The sequence below is a fragment of the Tachyglossus aculeatus genome, chromosome X4 (assembly GCF_015852505.1).
Source record: "Tachyglossus aculeatus isolate mTacAcu1 chromosome X4, mTacAcu1.pri, whole genome shotgun sequence".
Classification (NCBI taxonomy): Eukaryota; Metazoa; Chordata; class Mammalia; order Monotremata; family Tachyglossidae; genus Tachyglossus; species Tachyglossus aculeatus.
The window spans coordinates 16,139,780-16,161,446 of NC_052098.1; the positions used below are offsets into that span (position 1 = coordinate 16,139,780).

The window sequence follows — 21,667 nt, forward strand, 5'->3', positions numbered from 1 at the left end:
ACTAAAGGATCCTGTGTTCCTCCTCTCTTCATTCAGGGAGGACAATGGGTCCAATTGCGTTCCAAAAATCTGTAAGGAATTATGCTGGGTAGCCCATTATCCATTCTGTCAGAGTGGATTGTAAATTGATTGTCAGCTAATATTGATATGGTAACCCCTAAATGTCCCCTCTCCTGTGGTAGCCTTACAGGTCACAATTGCGGTGACTTTTGATCGATGAAGAAAGTAGGAAGATTACTGTGGTGCGGCTGACAGTTGTCATTCTGAAGCGGATCAATAACATCAATAATTTAAAAAATCTTCTGCTGTGGCAGTTGTGAAGGCAGAGAAAGCTTTCTTTGTTCCTATCATGCCATCTGCAGTTTACATCCAGCAGAACTGTTTTAGATTGTGGGCAGTCTGATTAATTCACACTGTCTGCAACCTCAAAGTGTCACCATTTTCTCTGTCTAAGGAGTTTTCCATCTGCTTTGCAGATAAAATTGCTCAGATTCATAGTGGTAGCAGATATATGCCAAAGGATATTTGTGCAGTGTCTTCTTTCTGTTTGACTTTCTACCTGGGGATGCTAAAGGAGTTCCAAAGGTGCTCACCATTCTCCTCATTACGATCACTAAGAGAAAGATGATAGAGAAGGTTGTTGAGAAGCAACTAGAATTATTTGCCCTTTTAGTGGAGCTTTGGGTTTACAACAGAAGTATATGGGGTTTGGTGGTGAGCGATCTATTCCCCACTCCAAAACATCACCGTGGGACCGTAGACCCCATCCCCTTGTAGAGGTTGGGGCAGGGGACGTTTAAAGGCTGCCTTCCCAACTGTTAGAGCACTGGGGAGGCTGCAGGAGTCGGGAACCAAAAACTGTGGCTTGTCGAGTGTGGATTCACGGTCTCGGTGTTCTAGCTCCACAGAGCTAATTTCCAGAAGCTCGGGTGGCTAATGCGTCCATCTGCATCTGGTGGGGAGATTGTCACCTTTTAATAATAATGATTGTGGTATTTTTTTAAAGGCTTACAGATGGGCTATGCCCTGCGTGAGGCGCTGGGGTGGATACATTATAATCAGGTCAGACACCCTTTCTCTGAGATCTAGAGCAAACCACTATGAAATATGCCTTCGTGAACTGTAGGCTGGACTGCATCCATGTAGCCTCTGTGGGTTACTGTTGAAGGGCATATGACCTGAGTTCTAATCCCAGTTTTGCCACTTGCTCTGTGACCTTGAGCAAGTCACCTACCTGATTCAGTATTTGTTCTCCCTCTTACTTAGACGGTGACCCTCGTGTGAGACAAGGATTAGGTCTGACCTGGTTAGCTTGTATCTACCCCAGCACTTAGAACACTGCTTGATGCATAGAAAGTGCTTAATAAATACCCTAATCATCATTCTTCTTATTAGTGTTAGGAAGCTGCATTAGGTATAGAACGCAGCACCTCCACATCTGAGTGAAGTGAATTATTGGAGAAATATTTCCACTTTGCCCTGCATTCTCTACTAGCTTCCGTTAACACTTAAATCAGGCGGTAGCACTCTCGGTGCCCAAACCAGAGGACGGCAGCCTCTGGCCATGCTGGGGCTACCACTGCTCACTTCAGGATCAGCCCCGTAATTTGAAGTGGCCACCCCGAATAACTGTGCCACATACTTATTTCCTCGGGGAGCCAGGCACCGGCCCCATCCCCTTTCCCCTCCTCTGTATTGGCAAGACAACCGTTTTTAGGAAGCAGTGCCTGTTGTAAGCCGGCCATTGGTCCGCTCAGGGATTTTTACTGAATGCTCATTCTCTGCAGAGCAGTATAAACCTGCAGTGGTTGCCCATTCCGTGCTGTGTCCAGCAGAAGCACCTGACCATTGGTTTTAATGTACTCCATCGGCTTTCTCCCTCCTACTTATCCTCTCTCCTCTCCAGGTCTAGCCCAGCTCACACTCTTCATTCCTCTCAACCTAAACCACTTGCTATGTCTTGTTCTCATCTGTCCTACTGCTGGTATCATGCTCACACTTTTCCCCTTGCCTGGATCTCTCTCCCCCTTCACATCTGGCGGACCATTGCTCTCCCCGTCTTCAAAGTATTCGCAACCACTGAAGCACTTAGGTTCCTATCTTATGTACCCTCTTACTTCCTCCTCTCAGAAATGTATTTAAGTGTCTGTCTCCCCCGCTCAGTCATAAGCTCCTCGAGGGCAAGGATCATATACATTCTCAAGTGTACAAGCTAGGAACTCAATTTGTGCCATTGACTGACTGAATTTAAAAGGAGTTTACAATTTGGAGTGTAGACAGACTCTTAGGAAAAGGTATAAGCCGCCTTCTTCAGAAGTAGCTCACAACAACATTACAAGCTCATTGTGGACAAGGAATGTGTCTAATAATAATAACAATTATTATGGTATTTAAGTGCTTACTATGTGCCAAGCGTTGTTCTAAGCACCGGAGTAGATACTAGGTAATCAGGTTGTCCCACATGGGGCTCACAGTCTTAACCCCCATTTTACAGATTAGGTAACTGAGTCACAGAGAAGTTAACTGGCTTGTCCAAGGTCTCACAGCAGACAAGTGGCGGAGCCGGGATTAGAGTCTACTAACTCTGTCATAGTGTACTCTCCCAAGTGCTTAGTACAGTGTTCAACACACCACAAATGCTCAGTAAATACCATTGATTGATTGCTTAACACATATGGAATCATGTAGCGGTCTCCATGGATTCCTAATAGTGCAATGGCCTATCCAGTTTTTCTTATCAGTCTATCATTCAGTGGTATTTATTGAGCACCTATTGTGTGTAGCTCATCTCATTACTCTTATTTGTACGTATTTTGATGTCTGCCTTCCCCATTGGGGCATGGAACATGCCATCTCTTTATTTTGAACTTCCCAAATGCTTAAGTACAGCGCACTGCCACCGGCAGATGCTCGGTATATATTATGCTACTGGGAGACGGCTTAGGAAGCAAGCCATGCTGGGTCATGGGCTTGGGGAGGACGCCCAAGTCTAGGAGAGCTCAAGGCCAAGCGTAGATAGGGAGTGAGCTTTGAAGAGTCTGGAGACAGCCAAAAATGCCACAACTGCTGAAGTAGCCAGATGCTGTGAACAGGAGGAAACAAGTTAGAGAGAGTTTAAGCACTGCAGCAACCTGGCCCAGAGCTCAAGCAAACCAAGCAGTAAAGATTGGATGGAATAGCGCTAAAGGAGAACTGGAGGTGGGCTGCTATTCTCAACCTCACATGTGGAGAAATATGGGGCTCCGTTCTTCTGCAAATTCTTATTCACACAGACCGGATAGCATCATCACTTCATTCCTTTACATCGATATAAAAATTGATCCATTATTTTTGCCGGTGGGCGAAATGATGGACCAATGTTCTGGTAAAATTCAAGAGTTCCTTATCTATCAGTGCATCATGTGGCCACATGCCATAAATTTAGCAGATTGTTGTAATGATTTTCAACTAGATTTTGCCAGCAGATGGTTGTCTGTGGCATGGCTAATACCCAGTATCAGTTGATAAGTTTGTCAAACCAATCGCTTTCTTGTCTATGCCAAGAGTATCCACAGTCTGATTTCATGTGTGTTCATATTAATAGTTTCAGTAGTCAACAGCCAGTATATGCCCTAGAGAATATAGATTAGAGATGGTTCTTCTCCTTGTAGAGCCTGCAAGCTAATGGGGAAAATATAAAATATAGAGTCATCAGCAGTGTGTACCATCTTTCTCTAAAGAGTCTATGAGGAAATTTAATTTGTGAGTTGTTCCTTATTATGAAGATTTGGGACATGGATTGTCAACAGATAGGCTTCTTGGTGTTTTTGAGAAGCAGCATGGCCTAGTGGCTAGAGCATGGTCCTGGGAGGCTGAAGGACCTGGGTTCGAATCCCGGCTCCCCCACTTGTCTGCTGTGTGATCTCGGGCCAGTCGCTTCACTTCTCTGGGCTTCAGTGACCTCATCTATAAAATGGGGATTAAGCCCGTGAGCCCCATGTGGGATATGGACTTTGTCCAACCTAATTAGCTTGTATCTATCCCAGCGCTTAGAACAGTGCCTGGCATCTAGTAAGCGCTTAACAAATACCACTAAAAAAGAGGAAAAAATGAAACATCCAGGTGTCTTACTGCCTCAAATGAAAGATTTAAATCGTACCTAATATGTAGCCCTGATTAATTTTAGGAAATGAAGCAGACAAGACAACCACTACCTGATTCAGCCAAGAATTCTATCACAGAATATTCTTTTCTGGGCAGTAGACCTTAATCATCTATTCACTAAAGCATGATGGCCCAGTCAATAAAGCTGTTGTAAAACTCTTAATGTCATTTACCAGCTCTGTTGTATTGCACTCTCCCAACTGCTTAGTACAGTGTTCTGCCAACAGTAAGCACTCAATAAATACCATTGATCGATTAGTGAACTTGCATTTCTGTTGCAGCAGAGGTCTTGAAATTCCAAGGAACTGAAGATATTATTGATGTCTCATTTTATATTTTCTCTGAGGAAAGTGAAAGGGGGAATTTTTTTTTTTTTTTCAAATTTAATCTTAGGTTTGATCCCTCTTTCATTTTTCCCTTCCCTTTCATTTTTGGAATGGGCAGTTCCACCATCATAGGTAAATGAGCATTAAGGTGATTATAGTAGAAATGTTAGTAGGAGTAGTAGGAGTAATTTGTTGTGTGCATGGAATGTGTCTTTTATTGTACTCTCCCAAGCACCTACTACAGTGGTTTGCATATAGTAAATGCTCTGAAAAACACAGCAGAAGCACACAGTATGTTTCCTGGCCACAAGGAGTGTAAAGTCTGCAGATTTAGTGCATTATGTGCTGTTTGGTGTAGGTGCAACAAAAACATCAATACTATGTCTTTGTGATGAAGCTCAGTGAACCCAGACCCCGGGGTCTATGTTGATTTTGATTTCTGGGAATTTTTTTGGTCGATTGGGACTGAGAGGATGCTCACGTGCTGCTCTGGAAGAAGAGAAACCTTACTGTGACAAGGTAAAGGGGGAGGAATCTCCAGCCAAAGAGATTTGGAGTGTGTCTAGCATTAAGAAAGCAGTGTGTGGAATTTGGAGGAATCCTTTACTAATATACTTGAAATGTACTCTTTGCCAATCAATCAGGAGTATTTTTCAAATGCCTACTGTGTGCAGAGCACTGTACCAACCACAGTGAATTTCAAATATCCTACTAGAGGTATGCTCAATAAATATGATTAGTGATGATAATAATAATAATGATGCTCATCATAATCCTGAAGCCATTATTACGGTCTCCAAAGGAGCACTAAAATTGGCATTGGGCTTCCATTTCCTTCTTTTCCGCAATAAGACTCTGAGACGATGTCCACCTCTACCTTTCCAACAGGTTGACTCAGGTACCAGAATGTTGGAGCCTTTTCTGTATTTGTTAGGCCAGATGAAAAAACGATTTCTTCATTCAGATCCCATTTATTAACTATCTACCTTCTTAATCGTAAAGTAATATTTCTGTGCCGGAATTCATTTGCCTGGAATATGGCAATAGTTCACATTATGGGACATGTTCACTGAGACCGCTGGATGGGAATTTCTTTTTAGTGAATTACAGTATGCCTGTGTACTATTTCTTGATGATAATCTCCTGGGTCTGGTGAAATGGACGGTATTTACCTTGGAATAATGGTGTGCACCGGGAAGTGGCACTCTAGTTATTCATTCCTCAATGTCGATTGGTTCATTTGGATATTTTACATACAGATATATTCTTAAACTGGTGAGCAAAGGGAATTTTAGTCATTAATGTAATGCAAGTTTGAACGTGCTGCTGCTTTTTTTCAAAGGAAAGATTGCACACCTCTTAGGATAGTACACTGGGTGTTTGACATGTTGAAAGCAAGTAGGAACTTGTGGTTCAGTCTTCTATTTAAATTTCAGCACTTTGAGTTTAGTTTTCTCTTTGGCGCTTGAAGGAGGAGGCACATGTCCCCCACACCCAGGATACTCAAGTGCAGCATGTTCTTGAAGCTCTCAGTATATCGGAATCGGTGCACTCACCTGGGTGATTTAAGAGCCCCCCTACACACAGATGACACACAGAGGAACACACCTAAGGAGTTCCCTCTTAAAAGTTTGCTTTTATGATCTGCTCACATTTTTCGCTCCCATTAGTTATCCTTCGAGACTCGTATTCATTTTTTCCCATGGCAAGTGCTCCTGCTTTAAAGGATTTTCCATCCCAAATATCGCGAACCCACAGCTTGACCCGAGGGCCTTCCTCTGTCCACCCATCTAGCTTCTGTGCACCAATGGGTGAATCTCAGCATCTGTGGTGTTGTCTTTGAGCATGAAGGACAACTATATTATAATCAAGCTGCATCGAGGTAAATTCATGGCTCTGTTGATCGTCTAAGATACGCCGGGACAAACTGGATTTAACTAGCCACGTTTTGTGCCCTTTTTCCTCCCCCACATTCTCCAGGAGCCTTTCTGCTCTCCAGCAAAACCCAGGGATTGCCTCTGTCTGGGTGCCCCATTAAGCTCCTCTGCCACAGCTGATCTTGCTTCTTACCACCCTGCTCTCTCGGTGGTCTTCTTAGCATGGTGGGCTAATTAGCGACCCTGAGATCCAGTAGACTGGAAAGTCCTTGAAGGCAGGGGTCGAGTTTACCAGCTCCGTTGTATGTACGCTCCCAAGCGTTTATTGCTACATTGTATTCTCCCAAGCACTTAGTGCAGTGCTTTGCCCACAGTAAGTGCTCAACAGATACGATCAAATGAATGAATGAATGAAGCACTTAGTACAGTGCCCCCGCACAGTAAGAGCTCAGACCGTGGAGTGATTGGGAGGGAGGAGTCGGTCAATCGCATTTCTTGAGCGCGTACTCAGTGCAGAGCACTGGACTAAGCGCTTGGGAGAGTACAGTACAACAATATAACAGACACAGTCCCTGCCCAAAAGGAGTTTACAGTCTAGAGGAGGAGGACAGAGCAAAAAGAGAAAATGATCCTAGATCCTGATGATCTTGACCTGATTTTCCTGTTCCTACCTTGGCGCTTGGGACATAGTAAGTGCTTAGCAAGTACCCCAATTGTTGTTGTTATCCAGCTAAACCACCTCAGAGAACTGGAGGGAAGCAGTCCTGGGGCAGCTAGATGGTTTATAAGTTTCGTGCCACATTGGAGGCAGAAGAAGTGAGCACAGACTAGTTGGTGATTTTTGAATTAACCATTTAAAAAAAAAATAGATCCATCCCTCTGCTCCCTTGCACTAGCAGGGATGCTTCTGGGTAGCTATATAGTCAATCTCTGTGCATTGGGTGGGCACAACCTCTTCATTTTTTTCTCATTTTAAAGCACAGATCAGTGTAACTACACAATATCATGGAGTATTAAAAAGAAAGTAAATACCTCATCCCCCTACATGGTTCTCTGGACTATTTTCTTTTTGGTCTGAATGCCTGGGACTACTCTATATCCAAATCTGGCATTGTCTCCTTTGAGCTGAAAAGAAAAAAAAAAAAGAGCAGTTGGTTGCCTCGTTTTATGATAGTTTACAGCTGGAATCATAGAAATGGCCACCTGTAGAAAGAACATGGCCATCCAGTGGAGGAAAGAGAAATACTCTGTTTTGATTGGGAAAATGCAATCCCTCAACCCTTTAATTATTTTAACCTAGCAAGAGGACAATAAGCTCCAGTTGAGTTCTATCCTGAAAAGCCTGAACACACCTTTAAGAAAAAAAGGTGCGTCAAGCAAACTTAACTGGAGTTAAATGTAGATCACTGTTCCTGTGGGGAGGAAAGTGTTAATTTCTTATTTGTACACTTTTTTTTTTTTTCCCCTGACTTCCTTCCTATTCACTTCATTAAATCTAGAAGCAGTTCAGCATGGGAGCCGTCTGTATGTTGAATTAGGGCTCTCGCATTGTTGCCCAACACGTCACCAGTCGGAAACTGGGGGTTTGCATCTGTGATTTATTTCATTATTGTGCTGGTAAAAGGTTTGGAAGTGCATTCTGTTTTGGGTAGCACTCTAGCTTTGTATAGCTAGTTTTTTTTTTTTTTTGTTTTGTTTTGTTTTGGTTTTTTTCCTCTTAGAACAGAGTTCAGTGAGCTGAACGAATTTAATCAGCCGTCTCGAAAAAAAGCATTTTATAATCTACACTTATTTGGTTTACATACAGCAGCAATCTTATTCAACTTTTTCAGTGAGAAAAGCAGTAGGAAATATTTAAGTAATGAATTTCCAATAGAAAAAGACCCGCAGAAATCACCGAACATTAAGTACTGCAAATGAATGTGTGCTTTGGTGGGGGAAGGGAGGTGTGTTGTGATTCTCTGCATTCCTGGTTAATGCAAAAAATCTAAAGAGGAGGAACGTTCTTTGTTTCCATGTAATTCTAAAAGCAGTGTTTAATATGAATATGCATGTAGTCGTATTTACAATAAACAGTTTCACTAATACAATACTGTATTGAAAATTAAATTCTGCCCACTTTACTCACAGATTTACAGATTTAAAAGAATAAACATTTTACGATTATGCTTTGTCCCTTTATCTCAAAGAGTGGATGAGAACAGAAATACCTCTTTTGACAATTTTCTCCCCCTTCCCCAACCATATCACCTTAAGAAAAAAAAAAACCTGAGAAATTGATTACAGGATCAAACTGAAAGTGAAGTGTCAGGATTCTTAGGCATTTTAAAAAAAGATATAAATTAACAATTTTGTGGCAAAATATTTTAGCATTAGTTCACAAATATTGCATTTCCAAAGTGCATTTGATGGAAATATTTACCTTTTCTTGATCTTTAATTTCCTATCCTTATTGAAGTGCTTTGAAACCTGTGCATCCTCTTCAGAGAACAAAACAGTTCAGTAAATAAAACGGGTTTAAAAACACAAAAACGCACATCTTGCTTTTTCTAATTTCTTAAAAAGAAATGTAGGCATTAAATTGCTCGGTATTGATGTAAGAATTAAAATGCTCGCAAGAATCAATAACCTCAGCTAAAAATCTAATTCTGGTGCCTGGAATAATAAGGGAAAATATGATAAGTAGTTGTCAATATTAAAACAGGCTGAAGGGAGAAGGCTTCGGGCCTTGTAGTAGGTAGAATGAAACAGCAGATTTGAGTATCCACAATCCTTTCAGTATTAAATTTTCAGTAAAATAAAATTACTTGTATATGAAAACATAGCCTTTCCCCAGCTCTCTTTTTTTTCCTGATCAGCTGATGAAGAGACTAGCAGCTCGCTGCTTTGCTGGCTTGTTAATTTTATCCCCACTAACTGTGATTTCCGATAGCCGGCCTGCTGATAGTGGTAAGGTAAATATCCTTTTTCATTGCCGTCTTGAAGATTCAGTAGAACTACATCACAGGCATGTGTAGGTGTGTAACACATTAGAAGCTGGTGTTCTCCGTATTTCTTTGTGCAGCTGAGTGCTTAGGGAGAGCAATAACATTAACTGTTGACAGCCTTGCATGCTGTATTTATTATTAGCATTTTCAGCTTTCAAGATTTGCGGAATGGTTTTCTTAATCTTCGCGAGCTGCAGTGTGTGTGTAGCTGTGTAGTGGTGATTTGCTTTTGCTAAATGAATATTAATGAAATTATGTGGAGATTTTTTTTTTTCCCTTCCCTTTGCCTCCTAACTCATCAGATCTCGAGCCTCCTTCATCGTGGTTATCTGAACACTGTGGAAGCGTGATGGAAATTGTCTTTTGATTATTAAGGCCTAGTTTCAGGCTGTCCCTCAGGATTCTGTGTTCATGTTTGTTCTATGGATTTGCACATCGGAGGATGCATAGGAAACAGATTTTGAAATCCCACTGGCATTTTTAACATGCCAGATTGTTTTGTGTTGTGCAGCAGGTTTTGTTCACAAAACCTTCTTTTTTTTCTCAATAGACTTTGTTCACAAGTGAAAGAAATTATGTCTGAGCTGTAATCACTCTTTATATTGATTGTTATCCTCACATGATCATAAATATTAGCCATGTTTGGTGCTGTGGAGAAATGAAGGTAATTGCCTTATGATTAGAGCTCTTTCAGCTACGAGAAAGGATTGATTAGCATTTGCATACTCAAGGCAATATTGAGAGGCAGACGGAACAAATAACAACACCAGTTGTGTTTGAGGAAGTATTAATCTTAAAATCGAATTTTAATTTTTTTAATGGCTTTTTTTCTTTCTGTGGTCAGATTTTCCTACACTTCTATTTCTGCTGGGTTTTTTGCTTTTGGGTTTTTTTTTCCTTTAAAGTTTTGTGCTTAACCCTAAAAAGTTTTAACTTCTGGGTTTGTCACCTGCTTTTTAGCCAGTTTGTGAACAGCTTTTTGGGTTTTTTTTTGTTTTTTTTTTTTTTAAAAAAAAACCTGGTTTGTTTTATAGAAATTTTATTATATTTCTGCATTAGTGCTCCTGACTCTGGTAAAAAGCATACGGTTGCAGGTAATTGCAAAAAGTGTTTGTGTGTGTGTGTGTGTGTGTGTGTGTCAGTGTGTGTGTGTGTGTGTCAGTGTGTGCTCTTTTCTACATTAATTTAAATGCAGTTATAAATGTGACTGTTAGTTTTTTTTATTTTACTGCTTGCCTCATCAAACAAAATGTGCTCACAGTTTCAGGACAGGTCTTAGTTCAAGTTTTCAATTAATCTGCTCTTGATTTATGAAAGAAAAAAAATCCGAATCTTGCGTTTTATTGTTTGATAATGTATTTGAAGGGGGGAATGGATTTTAGTTTCTTCTTCAGTAATGGAATACCAAGGTCTCTTTATTTTGAAATCAAAATTTGATATGAGTTCTGTTGTTTTCAAACACATAACACAATTTCTTTAGTGCTTCGTTAATATTTATATGTAAATAGTCCTTCAGGCCTTCAAGATATTTAAATAACGAGAGCTAGATTTACAGTGCACTTTTCCAATATTTTTTTCTAATTCCAGTGATTTCTATTAACTTTTAGTTTTACATTGTGTTTCAGTTAATAGTAGATTTGTCAGCCATACATTCTTGTTTTGCTAATTTTTTTTTTTTTTTTTTTACTTTCTACACCTATGGTTAATAGGCAATTGAAGACGGCAATTTGGAAGAAATGGAAGAGGAAGTGCGGCTTAAAAAACGGAAAAGACGAAGAAATGTGGAGAAAGATCCTGGGAAAGAGGATGTGGAGAAAGCTAAGAAGAGAAGGGGCAGACCTCCAGCTGAGAAATTGTCACCTAACCCACCCAAACTGACAAAGCAGATGAATGCCATTATTGATACTGTAATAAACTACAAAGACAGGTGAGATTGTATTATTCATTCTCCTTTTTCCTTTCTAATTATGAAACAGAATCAAAAGAAATAAATTTAAAGAAAAAGTACACTTCATATTTGCAGAGTTCTTGTTTTTTTTTTTAATGTCACTCAGAAAAACAAGGACAATCACATGCAACTCTCACACTTGTAAGATAACCAAAATAACCTCTTTGTGAGACACTATAAATGCTGAATTAGTACTTAGAGGGCCACTTGGAAATCAGGGGTCTGAATAGAGCCAATTTTGTTTCCACCTCCAAATCGGGATTTCATTTGGATGGGATCTCAAAGGACTTCAGACCTATTGTGGGATGGGTATGGGAGGGCCTGTATTTCTTTGAATTGATGGTATTATTGAGTGCATTAAGGTTGTGTCCAAAACTAGATTGGTGTTTTCGAAAAAGGTTTTGTCTTATTTTTCCCTCCTAGCACCCTATTCAACTTCCAAGTGGTCCTATCTTCATTCAGAGTTTTCCCCTGTGGTGCTACTCAAGCAGAGTGAGCCCAGTGCTTCAGTACACTTTTTCTATAGCCTGGAAGATTCAGATCTGAATTTTTCCCAGTGCCTGACCACTAAATAACTAGTGAAATTGATCATGATTTTAACCTACATTCTCTGCAGACTGTTAATTAACAATAAACAACAAGTTTGTAGACCAGTTGGAAGATATCCCTTAAATCCTCTTTCCAGTCTGTGTAATGGGTAACGAAATGGAACTGCACTTTAGTTAGGTGGTTGTAGTGTCTTCTGGTAATTCTTACAGCAAAATTTGTAATGGTAAGACTGAAGAAAATTAGTGGTTTCTCATAGTTTTAATGGCGATATTATCAATTTAAATTCACTTTATCAAGCCGTTGTTGCCCTATGCAATTGAGTATCAGAATCCCCAGTGTGGAAAAACTGGGGTGATTGTTGTAGAAATAATACGTAGGGGTGGGCTGCATAGCACATGACGAGTAAAATGCAAAAATGGATGTGAAAAAGGCAAGAAACTCCATGGTAGCACAGTGTTCTGTTTTGATGCATCTTCTGTATGGGCCATTTTCTCCATATTCTCTAGCAGTATTTTCAGGATCTTGGAGGCTTTTTGATTGTTTTTGTTTGCACTTGACAACATAGTGCTCTCCACTTGTTGTTGTTAATTTGTATTTCCTACATCAATCTGGTCTTTGCATATTATAACTTTTCAGGCATTAACCAAGTACTTCCGCAATGATCTATTATTGAGATTTTTGTTAATCTCCTGGTTCTGTGACAAGTATTCAGTAATTCCGCCTTCTGAATTGAGGCCAGGATATCTCAGATAATTGACTTTACCTTGCTGTACTTCACTTCAGTCTCCATGTTTACTTCAGCTCCTCCTCTAGACCCAGGATCTTACCTTTCTTTTCTGCGTATGTTTTTGGAATACACTCAGTTCTGCCATTAACGCCTGTTTTCAGTGAGGGAACATTCTTCTGACACTGCGAGCCTGTTTGGGGCTCAGCGTGCCGTGTTAATTGAAAAAACTGCTTGTGTGCGTGGCTTTGAAACAAGTGAGTCCTACAGAGTAAGTTTTCCGTAACGCGAAGTTTGGCCAGACCTTAGCCCTCGTGTTATAGGAGAACTGGGTGTATTCTTGCTTAGGCAGACAGCAAAGTATTTTAATAAGTTCCACTTGGAATTTTTGCTTGTTGCTTTGGTTGTACCAAACAACGTGATATCTACTCTGTTGGCTAGGATGTGTTGGTCTATCATCATGAATGTCCCAATACAACTTGAAGTGACTGTTTTCCAACACATTCTTGGGTTCATTCTTCTAATACAGGCATCCCCCAGGTTACAACCACCCCACGATACAACCACCCCGGGGATACAACCAGTATTGTTTGATACCTTACCCCAGGTTACAGCCACCCCACGGTACAACCACCCCAGGGATCCAGCCTGAGTTGCTTGATGCTTTGCCCCACGCAAACGCCCGACCGGTTCCGATGTTCTGGCCGAGCGCTACAGGTAAGTAAATCCCTCCCCGCCCCTCCCTATCTGAGCTGAGATTAAGCCCGCACCAGTGAGTGAATCTTGGAGGAAACTGCCCACATTTTGTGTCAGATTTTCAAAGCATTGAAGAGACCACTGAACAGATAACTAAGGAAATTGTTAAACTGGGGAGGCAACTTGATTTAGCCATGGATGATGCAGCAGTCGATAAGTTAGTTAATTGCCTCATTCAGAAATTATCAATTTCCGACGAGTACCTCATCAAACTTTGACAGTCCGATGTAGCGCTGTGAGGTGGTGAAACGGATGAAGAAGGAGGTTTGGTTTCTCCACCAGCAGCGAAAATTTGGGGATTCAAAAAACCTTGCCTTGGTTTTCAAAAAAAGCAGATGAATCTTGTAAGATGACTGAAGAAGAAGAGGAGGAGAAGAAGATGAAGAAGAAGGAGAAGAAGAAGAAGAAGAAGATCCTAATGGAGAGACAAGTTCAGAGGAGCACAGAATTGTTTAGCCTGTTGGGTGAAGTCTCCCAGCAGAAGCTACAGATAAACCTCAGTCCACTGACGAAGCCTCGGGACCAAGAACCTGCATGGTGGAGTTGATGATGGTGCTGGTGGTTTGCGCAGCCCCATTCACACACTCCTGTTCTCGCCAAATCCTATTATCCCTGGGGCAGTGGGATTTAGCCTGCAACAAGGTGTCTGAAGAAGAAGAAAGAGAAGGAGAAGAACGAGAAGGAGATGGAGAAGGAGGAGAAGAAGGCTGCTGTTCAATCCAGTTCTTCAACAAGTTCTTCACTACCAAAGTCAGCAAAACAAGCTTCTACTTCTGCAACCTCCTGCTGCGACTTCACAATCATATTACAACTCCTCATTTCTTGAATATTGTGATGTTTTCTTTGGAATTACCTTAATAAAGATTAAACAAATAGTTTAGTTGATATCGTTCTAGCATGTAAAGCGTAGAGAAATTTCTCATTACTTTTCCAGGAGTCGATTTGTAACATATAGGTCTAGGGGAAAACTTACCCCATGATACAACCACATTTTCAAGGAACGTAACCCAGTTGTATCATGGGGTATGCCTGTGTGGTGCAGATTCACTCCCTAATTTTTGATGGAAGGCTAATGCTTGTTGCATAATTCTAGTGCATCTTCTAGAATCCGCAGCCAGCAGAGTACTGGTGATTCTAGTTATGTGGTATTGTTGATCCCAACTTTCCCATTTCCGAGTTTCTCTTTGCCCCTTTCCTCATTCCCGTTGTGAGGAAGGGAAATCACTGGCAAAGCAGCCTCTGCGCCCTTGCCTGCTCCAGTCTGTAACAATTGGTCTTGTTTTGGTTTCATTGTGAGGCGAGCAGAAACGTATTGACAGCAGAATCGTCACGAATTATGCCAGTCTGCTTCCAATAATCACCAACAATATTTGTTTTGTGTCTGCTGTATGCAGAAAACTGTACTGGGCACATGTGGGGATAGTCCAAAGAAGTAGACGATATGATCACTGCCCTCAAGTTGCTTATAATCTAATGGGAAAGACAAGCAGACATAAATTGGCCCGTATGCAACAGTTGAAAGAGTGAGAGAGTTGATGTAAATAATCAAACCCCAGTGAATAAATCAGTAATAAGTAAACAGATAAATGCATGAAGGCTGAGATGGCTGAGAGGAGGTCATGAACAGAAAGGTGGGAAGATTACTCAGCGACTCATCATCAGGATTTTTTGAGCACCTACTATATGCAGGGCACTGTACTAGGTGCTTGGGAGCACAGAATAAAAGTAAAAGACCCCTGCCCTTCAGGAGTGTACAGAAATAAATCTCTCAAAGAAGGGGTGTTCTGCACACAGTAACTGCTCAATAAATACCATTTGATTGAAGGGGTAATCTTTTAAAACGGCTCTGAAGGAGGGGAGAGAGATTTTGAGGGAAGGCTGATTCGGAAGGTCATTACCAGCTGCAGGTAGGAAAGTCAAAAGTGAGGACGTTGAAGAGGTCTGCTTAGGCAGAGCAAAGAGCATGAGAAGGGATGGAATGAGAAAAGAGGGCAGATAGGCAAAAAGCAACCAACTGGTAGCCTTGAAACCAATGGTCAGAACTTGGTGTTTTATGCAAAAAGTAATGAGGCAATCATTGGAGATTTTTTTTTGGAGAGGAGCAATGTGGTTCGGTCAGTGCTTTGGAAAGATGATAGGTGTGTCTGTGTGGATGATCGACTGAGGAAGGGAACAGGCAGGAGGGTAGGTAAAGAGGCGGCTGTTCCGGTGATCCAGCCGGGAGGTAACCAGGGCTTGTGCCAGGATAGGCGTTGCAAGGGTACAGTGGACAGAGTGGCTGCATGATTAGAGGCGAAAAGCCAGCAGGACAGAGGGACAAGGCTAGATTTTGCCAGCAATGAGCACACGCTTTTTGCCTCATTAGTATAACTACTTAATTCTGAAATATTAAATCTACAAATGTCATCCTAAACACACGTTTTCAACTTTTTCAAAATTTTTTTTCTATCAGATAGCATTTATGGAATGCTTATTCAGTGTAGGGAATTATACTGAGTGCCTGAGGGAGTACTGTAGACTTAGTAGACATGGTCCCTGGCCTCAGGGAGTTTACAGTCTAGGAGGAGAGGTAGACACTACAATTACAGATAGGGAAAGCAGCGGAGCTTAAGGAAATGTACCTAAGTGCTGGGGGATTGGGTGAGTGTTATTGGTGCTTAGGGAGTGAGGACTCAGCATAAGAGAAGCAGTGTGGGGGGAAATATGGCGGAGAGATGAGAAATTAAGCAGGGAAGGCTTCCTGGGAAATATGCTTTTTCCTCAGTGTTTTATCATGAATACAGCTTATTCCTCTCTTCTGTAATAATAATAATGATGGCATTTGTTAAGCGCTTACTATGTGCAAAGTACTGTTCTAAGCGCTGAGCGATACAGGGTGATCCGGTTGTCCCACGTGGGGCTCACAGTCTTCATCCCCATTTTACAGATGAGGTAACTGAGGCTAAGAGAAGTTAAGTGACTTGCCCAACGTCACACAGCAGACATGTGGCGGAGCTGGGATTCGAACCCATGACCTCTGACTCCAAAGCCCATGCTCTTTCCACTGAGCCACACTGCTTCTATAAATTCGCAGAGGTGTCCCTCTGCTTCTCTTAAAGGGGAGAATCCGGGAGATTATTCTCATTATCACCACCACCCTAATGAGTATTTTCTTTGCTTAAAAGAGTTCAGTGTGCTTTCAGGAAAAGTTCAAAATTTTATCTTGAAGGCTAGGGTAATCAGTGATTTTTATTGTTTTTTTATTGAAGTCTTCTGGTAGAGCAGACATGAACGTTATTTCATTTTCACAGTAGGCCCTACCTCTCCTGATCATTTACCTATTTTTAAAAAGCTGATTCTCCCCTCAGAAAAGGTCCAAGAACTGTTGTGTTGTTGTACACTCCAAAGCGCTTACTATAGTGCTCTGCACACAGTAAGCACTCAATGAATATGATTGATTGATTGATTGATTCCCTGGGGTAGGAAGGTAGTGTGGAAATATCTTCCTACCCCAGGGAAACATTTCTTGGACCCGAAGGTGCAAACCAGGAACGGGTCCATGGAAAGCACTGACTTGGCCTCGTCTTCATCTTCCACTTTCTCATCTGAAAAATATGGGGTACTCCAGCTTGCCAGGTGAATGGCAGCCTGGCAGCTGAGCTCTCATAATCATTTTGAGAAATATGGCCACAAGAAATATGTTAGTTGGACTCTAGGGAAAGGATATCCCGATTTATACTGGGCCAAAATACCATGCAGATTGTAAATAGTTTTCTGGATAATGCAGCTGCTCTCTTTCTCTCTTTTAAAACCTAATTTACACTCAGCCAAGATCCATTCCATTCTCTAATATTAAAATGCCTCCTTTCTGGATGGTGAATTTCCAGTCTGTGTCACGGATCGTTTACATTAAGACTGACCGATTCTGATAAATCAGGCTCGAGTCGACATTTCTGTTTACATTTATCTGATAGGCCATACCTATTTTCTAAATGGGTAAAATAATAAAATTATTGGCAGAGGTCCACAAAACATTTGTGTTGCAATTAGTCTATTTGGGAGCAATAAATTGAGTAAAAAAAAAAGATTTGCACACTCACCTGTCACAGACTTACACTCTACCACTAGGTTCCCACACACTTCACTCTCCCACAGTGACCGACAGCCTCCCACATTTAGACGTACACACAAACACACACACTCTGTGTGTCTCTGTCTCGCTCTCCTCTCTTGGTTCATGTGCTTAATGTTGGAAGAGGGGAGATATGTGAGCCCCTCTTGGATTCTGAGCCCCAGGGGTCGTGCTGAATTCTCACCTGTGTGTTCTCTCATAGTGCTTAGTACAGTGCTTTGCATGCACAGTAAGCGCTTAATCCTATTGCTGCTACATGGATGGGGTCCTAAGTCCAAGGTGAAGTGGATTTGAGCGGTCATTTTTGTTTCGACTCCACGGGTATCCTCAGTGCATGCTCACTCAGTTGAACCCCCGGCTGCCACTTTGGTTCTGGCTTTCCGTGCTTAGCTCTGAGCACTGGCATCCGTTCCTAGTCTCAGCCTCAGTGTGGTGTAAAAAATGTCTACTGGTGTTATAACTTTCACTGCCTGGGAGAGGAGTGTAGTGCTACAGCTAGTAACTCCTGTTTAGAGACTTATGACTCTTTGTAGCACCATTTTTCAGTAAATGAAATAAGGCTGTCACCTGATTTAATCAGGGTATAAAATAAGTATACAGTGCTCATGATTTTCATTGCAAAATTCTTTTCATTTTTATTCAAAGTACTCAAGATTGGGGCCCATGAATGAAATGTTTGTTTCTATGCTTTCATCGATCAATTAATAGCATTAATTGAGTGCCTACTGAATGGAAAGCACTTGTACTAAGTGCTTGGGAGAGTACAGTGAAGGTAGAAGACAGTTCCCTTCCCTCTAGGAGGTTACAGTCTAACTGGGTCACACGCAGAATAATTCATGAAAAGAAGAAGGATGATGATGATGGTATTTGTCAAGTGCTTACTGTGTGTCAAGCCCTGTTTCTAGCACTGGGATTAGGTACAAGATAATCAGATTTGGCACAGTCCATGGGGCTCACAGACTAAGTGGGATGGAAGCAGTGACTGAATAGGGTAGGTAAATCAGCGTATACACAACTGCTATGGGAGGTTGTGAGGGCATAGGTGTTGAATTGACAAAGGGGAGGGAATTCCAGGCAGGAGGAGTGGTGTGAGCCAGGGACTGGAATTGGGATTGTTGAGGATAAGGCCCAGCGAAGACATTGTGTTTGGAAGAAACAGAGTGTGAGAGCTGGGATGTAGTAGAAGAGAGTGGAGAAGTAAAATAATAATTGTGGTATTTGTTAAACACTTACTCTGTGACAAGCACTGAAGTAAGTGCTGGGGTAGCATGGTGTGGTGCATAGAGCATGAACCTGGGAATCAGAAGGTCATGGGTTCTAATCCCGGCACTTCACAAATACCATAATTATTATTATTATACAGGATAATCAGGTCCCACATGGGGGGCTCAGTCTAGGGAGGAAGGAGAATAGGTATCAAACTGCCATTCTGCAGATGAGGGAACAGAGCATAATACTGATTATGGTATTTTTTAAGTGTTTACTATGTGCCAGGCACTGTACTAAGTGACTTGTCCAAAGTCACACATCAGTCAAGTGGTGGAGCTGAGATTAGAACTCATGTCCCAAGCCCGTGCTCTTTCTACCATTTCCATAAAGGCAATGGTCAGGAGTTTCTGCTTGATGCAGAGACATATTGGTAACCATTGAAGGATTTTGAGGCATGGAGGGACATGTGCAGAATGCCATTTCAGAAAGATGATCTGGACAGCAGCTGCATACACTATAGACTGAACAAGGGAAAAGATGGAAGCAGGAAGATCGGTGAAGAGACTTGACGTGGTAGTCTAGTAGGGAGATGGTGAGAGCTTAAACCGACCTCACCGTGCCATCATCTCCTCAGCACTTCCAGTCGGTATTTTAGTTTGGGAGTTGTGGCTGATGAAGTGGTAAAAATAGGGCAGGGAGGGATGAGTCAATCCAGTCAGCCCCTCTGAAGGTGTGTGCACTGTTTTCCCTTCAATTAAAGTAGCCTGTGTATTCCTATTCGAAGTGATACATCTTCCATCACTTTGAAGTGATTCTAACTGTTCAACCTCAGAAAAGTTTCCTGAAGCATAGCTTCCAGCCGGGAAGATCATTTCAACTACTCTGCAAATCCCCTCCCTCTTTGGCCCCTGGCATATTTCAACCATGTCCCCGGGCATGGGGGAACAGTCTCCTTACTGAATTCATGGAGAGCATCAAGCTCATGGAAGTTGATTTCTTGTCATGAACCTGATTATTGATATTTTTGGTAAAAGTATTTAATTTCATCTTTAAATTTATTCAAAAATTATCTTTATTCATGGGGTTATGGGACACAGGGATGGTTCACCTTATTGGGCTATTAGAATTATGGAGCAGCTTTTCTTTTTTTGAAAAAAAAATGCCCCTTGGTCGATAACTAAGAAGTAACATCGAGTCTTCTCAGAACCGGAAAGTGCAGTGGGAGGAGAAATCTGCAACTAAGGTTAGAGTGAGTGAGTTTAAGCATACAGATTGAAGGAGCTATTCCTAAAATATGGAAGTGACTGGAAGATAATTGTGGCTAGGAGAGGAAGAAAGATCATAACGTAAGAAATGTCAGTGCTGTGCTCCACCCAGTCTGTCTCCAACTGAAGTGTGCAGTGGTGCCCTCCTTTCCTTAACCTCCTCGTGGTTATGGAGGTATGATTTAATAATACTAACTTTTTCCTGCTACAACCCTAATTTTCCCTCTAGTAGCCCATCATATTGATGCCATTATATCGATTTCAAGGTCATTCTCTAGGTGTCCAAAAAAGGACTCTTTTTAGCCCGTGAATATTCCCTTAGAATGGGAGCTTTTTAAGAACAGAGATTAGCTCTCTCCTTTAACATCGATCCCAAGCATCTGCTGGTGCTCAAGAAAGAAATATCAGTTGACTGACTTCTTAAAGGATTTACCATACTTCAGTCTCTCATTTAGAAAACAGGTCTGACTTGTTTGTAAGTCTACTAGATGCTGGTGTTTGGACATATAATCCATTATATATGATTGAATGTCAAATTGCATTTCCTGAAGTTTGCTGTATCCTTTAGAAGACAGTCCTTATTTGTCCTTATTAGGGGAAATAGAGAATTGGGGAGTGCGAAATTTCTGTCTGGGCTCTGTCGCTGATTCCCGGTGAGGTTTTTAGCAGGAAGCTGACGACAAATCACCTAAAATAAACTTCAGTCATCAACACATTTAAAATCATTGATGAGTATAAGAATTAAAAAGTGACTCGGTGACAAATGCAATTGTCATCACCTTCTTCTTTGCCAACTGTCAGGGACCCAGCTATTGCCAAAGCAGATGGAAGTAGTGTGGTCTAGTGGGAAGAGCCAGGGCCTGAGAGTCCGAGGACCTGGGTTCTAATCCCTGCTCTGCCACATGATGATGATGATAATAATAATAATAATGGCATTTATTAAGCGCTTACTATGCCTGCTGTATGACCTTGGGCAAGACACTTGACTTCTCTGCACCTCAGCTACCTCATCTGTAAAATGGGACTCAAGACTGTGAGTCCCATGTGTGACAGGGACTGTGTCCAACCTGATTAACTTGCATCTACACCAGTGCTTGGCACATAGTAAGTACTTAAGTACAATAATAATAATAATAATAATAATGATAAGTAGCAAGTGGATAAAACTCCATTTGTTTTTCAACTTTGGCCCTTGGCTTCTAGCCTCTAAAAGTTTATTGTTGACACACACAAAAAATTACCTTATTCAGGCAGGAGCAGCCGATGGCCTGTTGACAGTTGGTTTTATCACTGTAAAAATGGAATATTATGGTAAAGGCTTGTTGACAATTGACCTATAAACACTCTATTTCTGAGTACTTTATGGCCTTGATTATCATCAGCAGTGTATACTGAGCACTTCTTACGGAGTACTCTAACAGACTCTCGGAATCGGACAACAGAAGTATGTCCTCACATACATATTCCTTTTTCCTTCTTCCTCCTATCTAGAGTTTACTGCGTTCCCCCGGCTAGACTGTAAGCTCTTTAAGAGAAGGGATCTTGTCTATTGTATTTTCCCAAGCTCTTTAGTATGGTGCTCTGCACACTGGCATTCAATAAATGCTATTGATTGATTCATTGGTACATGTCCGCAAGATGCTTAAAGTCTTTTAAAAGTTCAAATGGATTTTTCAGTATGGAGGTGTTGTGAGAGTGAGCGCTCATAAAATACTTGGAGATGCACACAGTAAGAGCAGTATAGATGTCGGTTATTCTATTGAAAATGTTTA

General features: G+C 41.4%; 1 protein-coding gene across 8 annotated transcripts in view; it reads left to right on the plus strand.

Moving 5' to 3' along the window:
* SMARCA2 (SWI/SNF related, matrix associated, actin dependent regulator of chromatin, subfamily a, member 2) overlaps positions 1-21,667 on the plus strand; it is a 179,835-nt gene that overhangs the window by 142,365 nt on the left and 15,803 nt on the right. For 7 of the 8 annotated variants that reach the window (XM_038769627.1, XM_038769629.1, XM_038769625.1 and 4 more), the window contains one exon: positions 11,043-11,260. In XM_038769627.1, the coding sequence (XP_038625555.1) occupies positions 11,043-11,260 (218 nt within the window). Of the gene's footprint in view, positions 1-9,192; positions 9,301-11,042; positions 11,261-21,667 lie in introns of those variants that run through there. The other variant, XM_038769632.1, reaches the window with a different exon arrangement.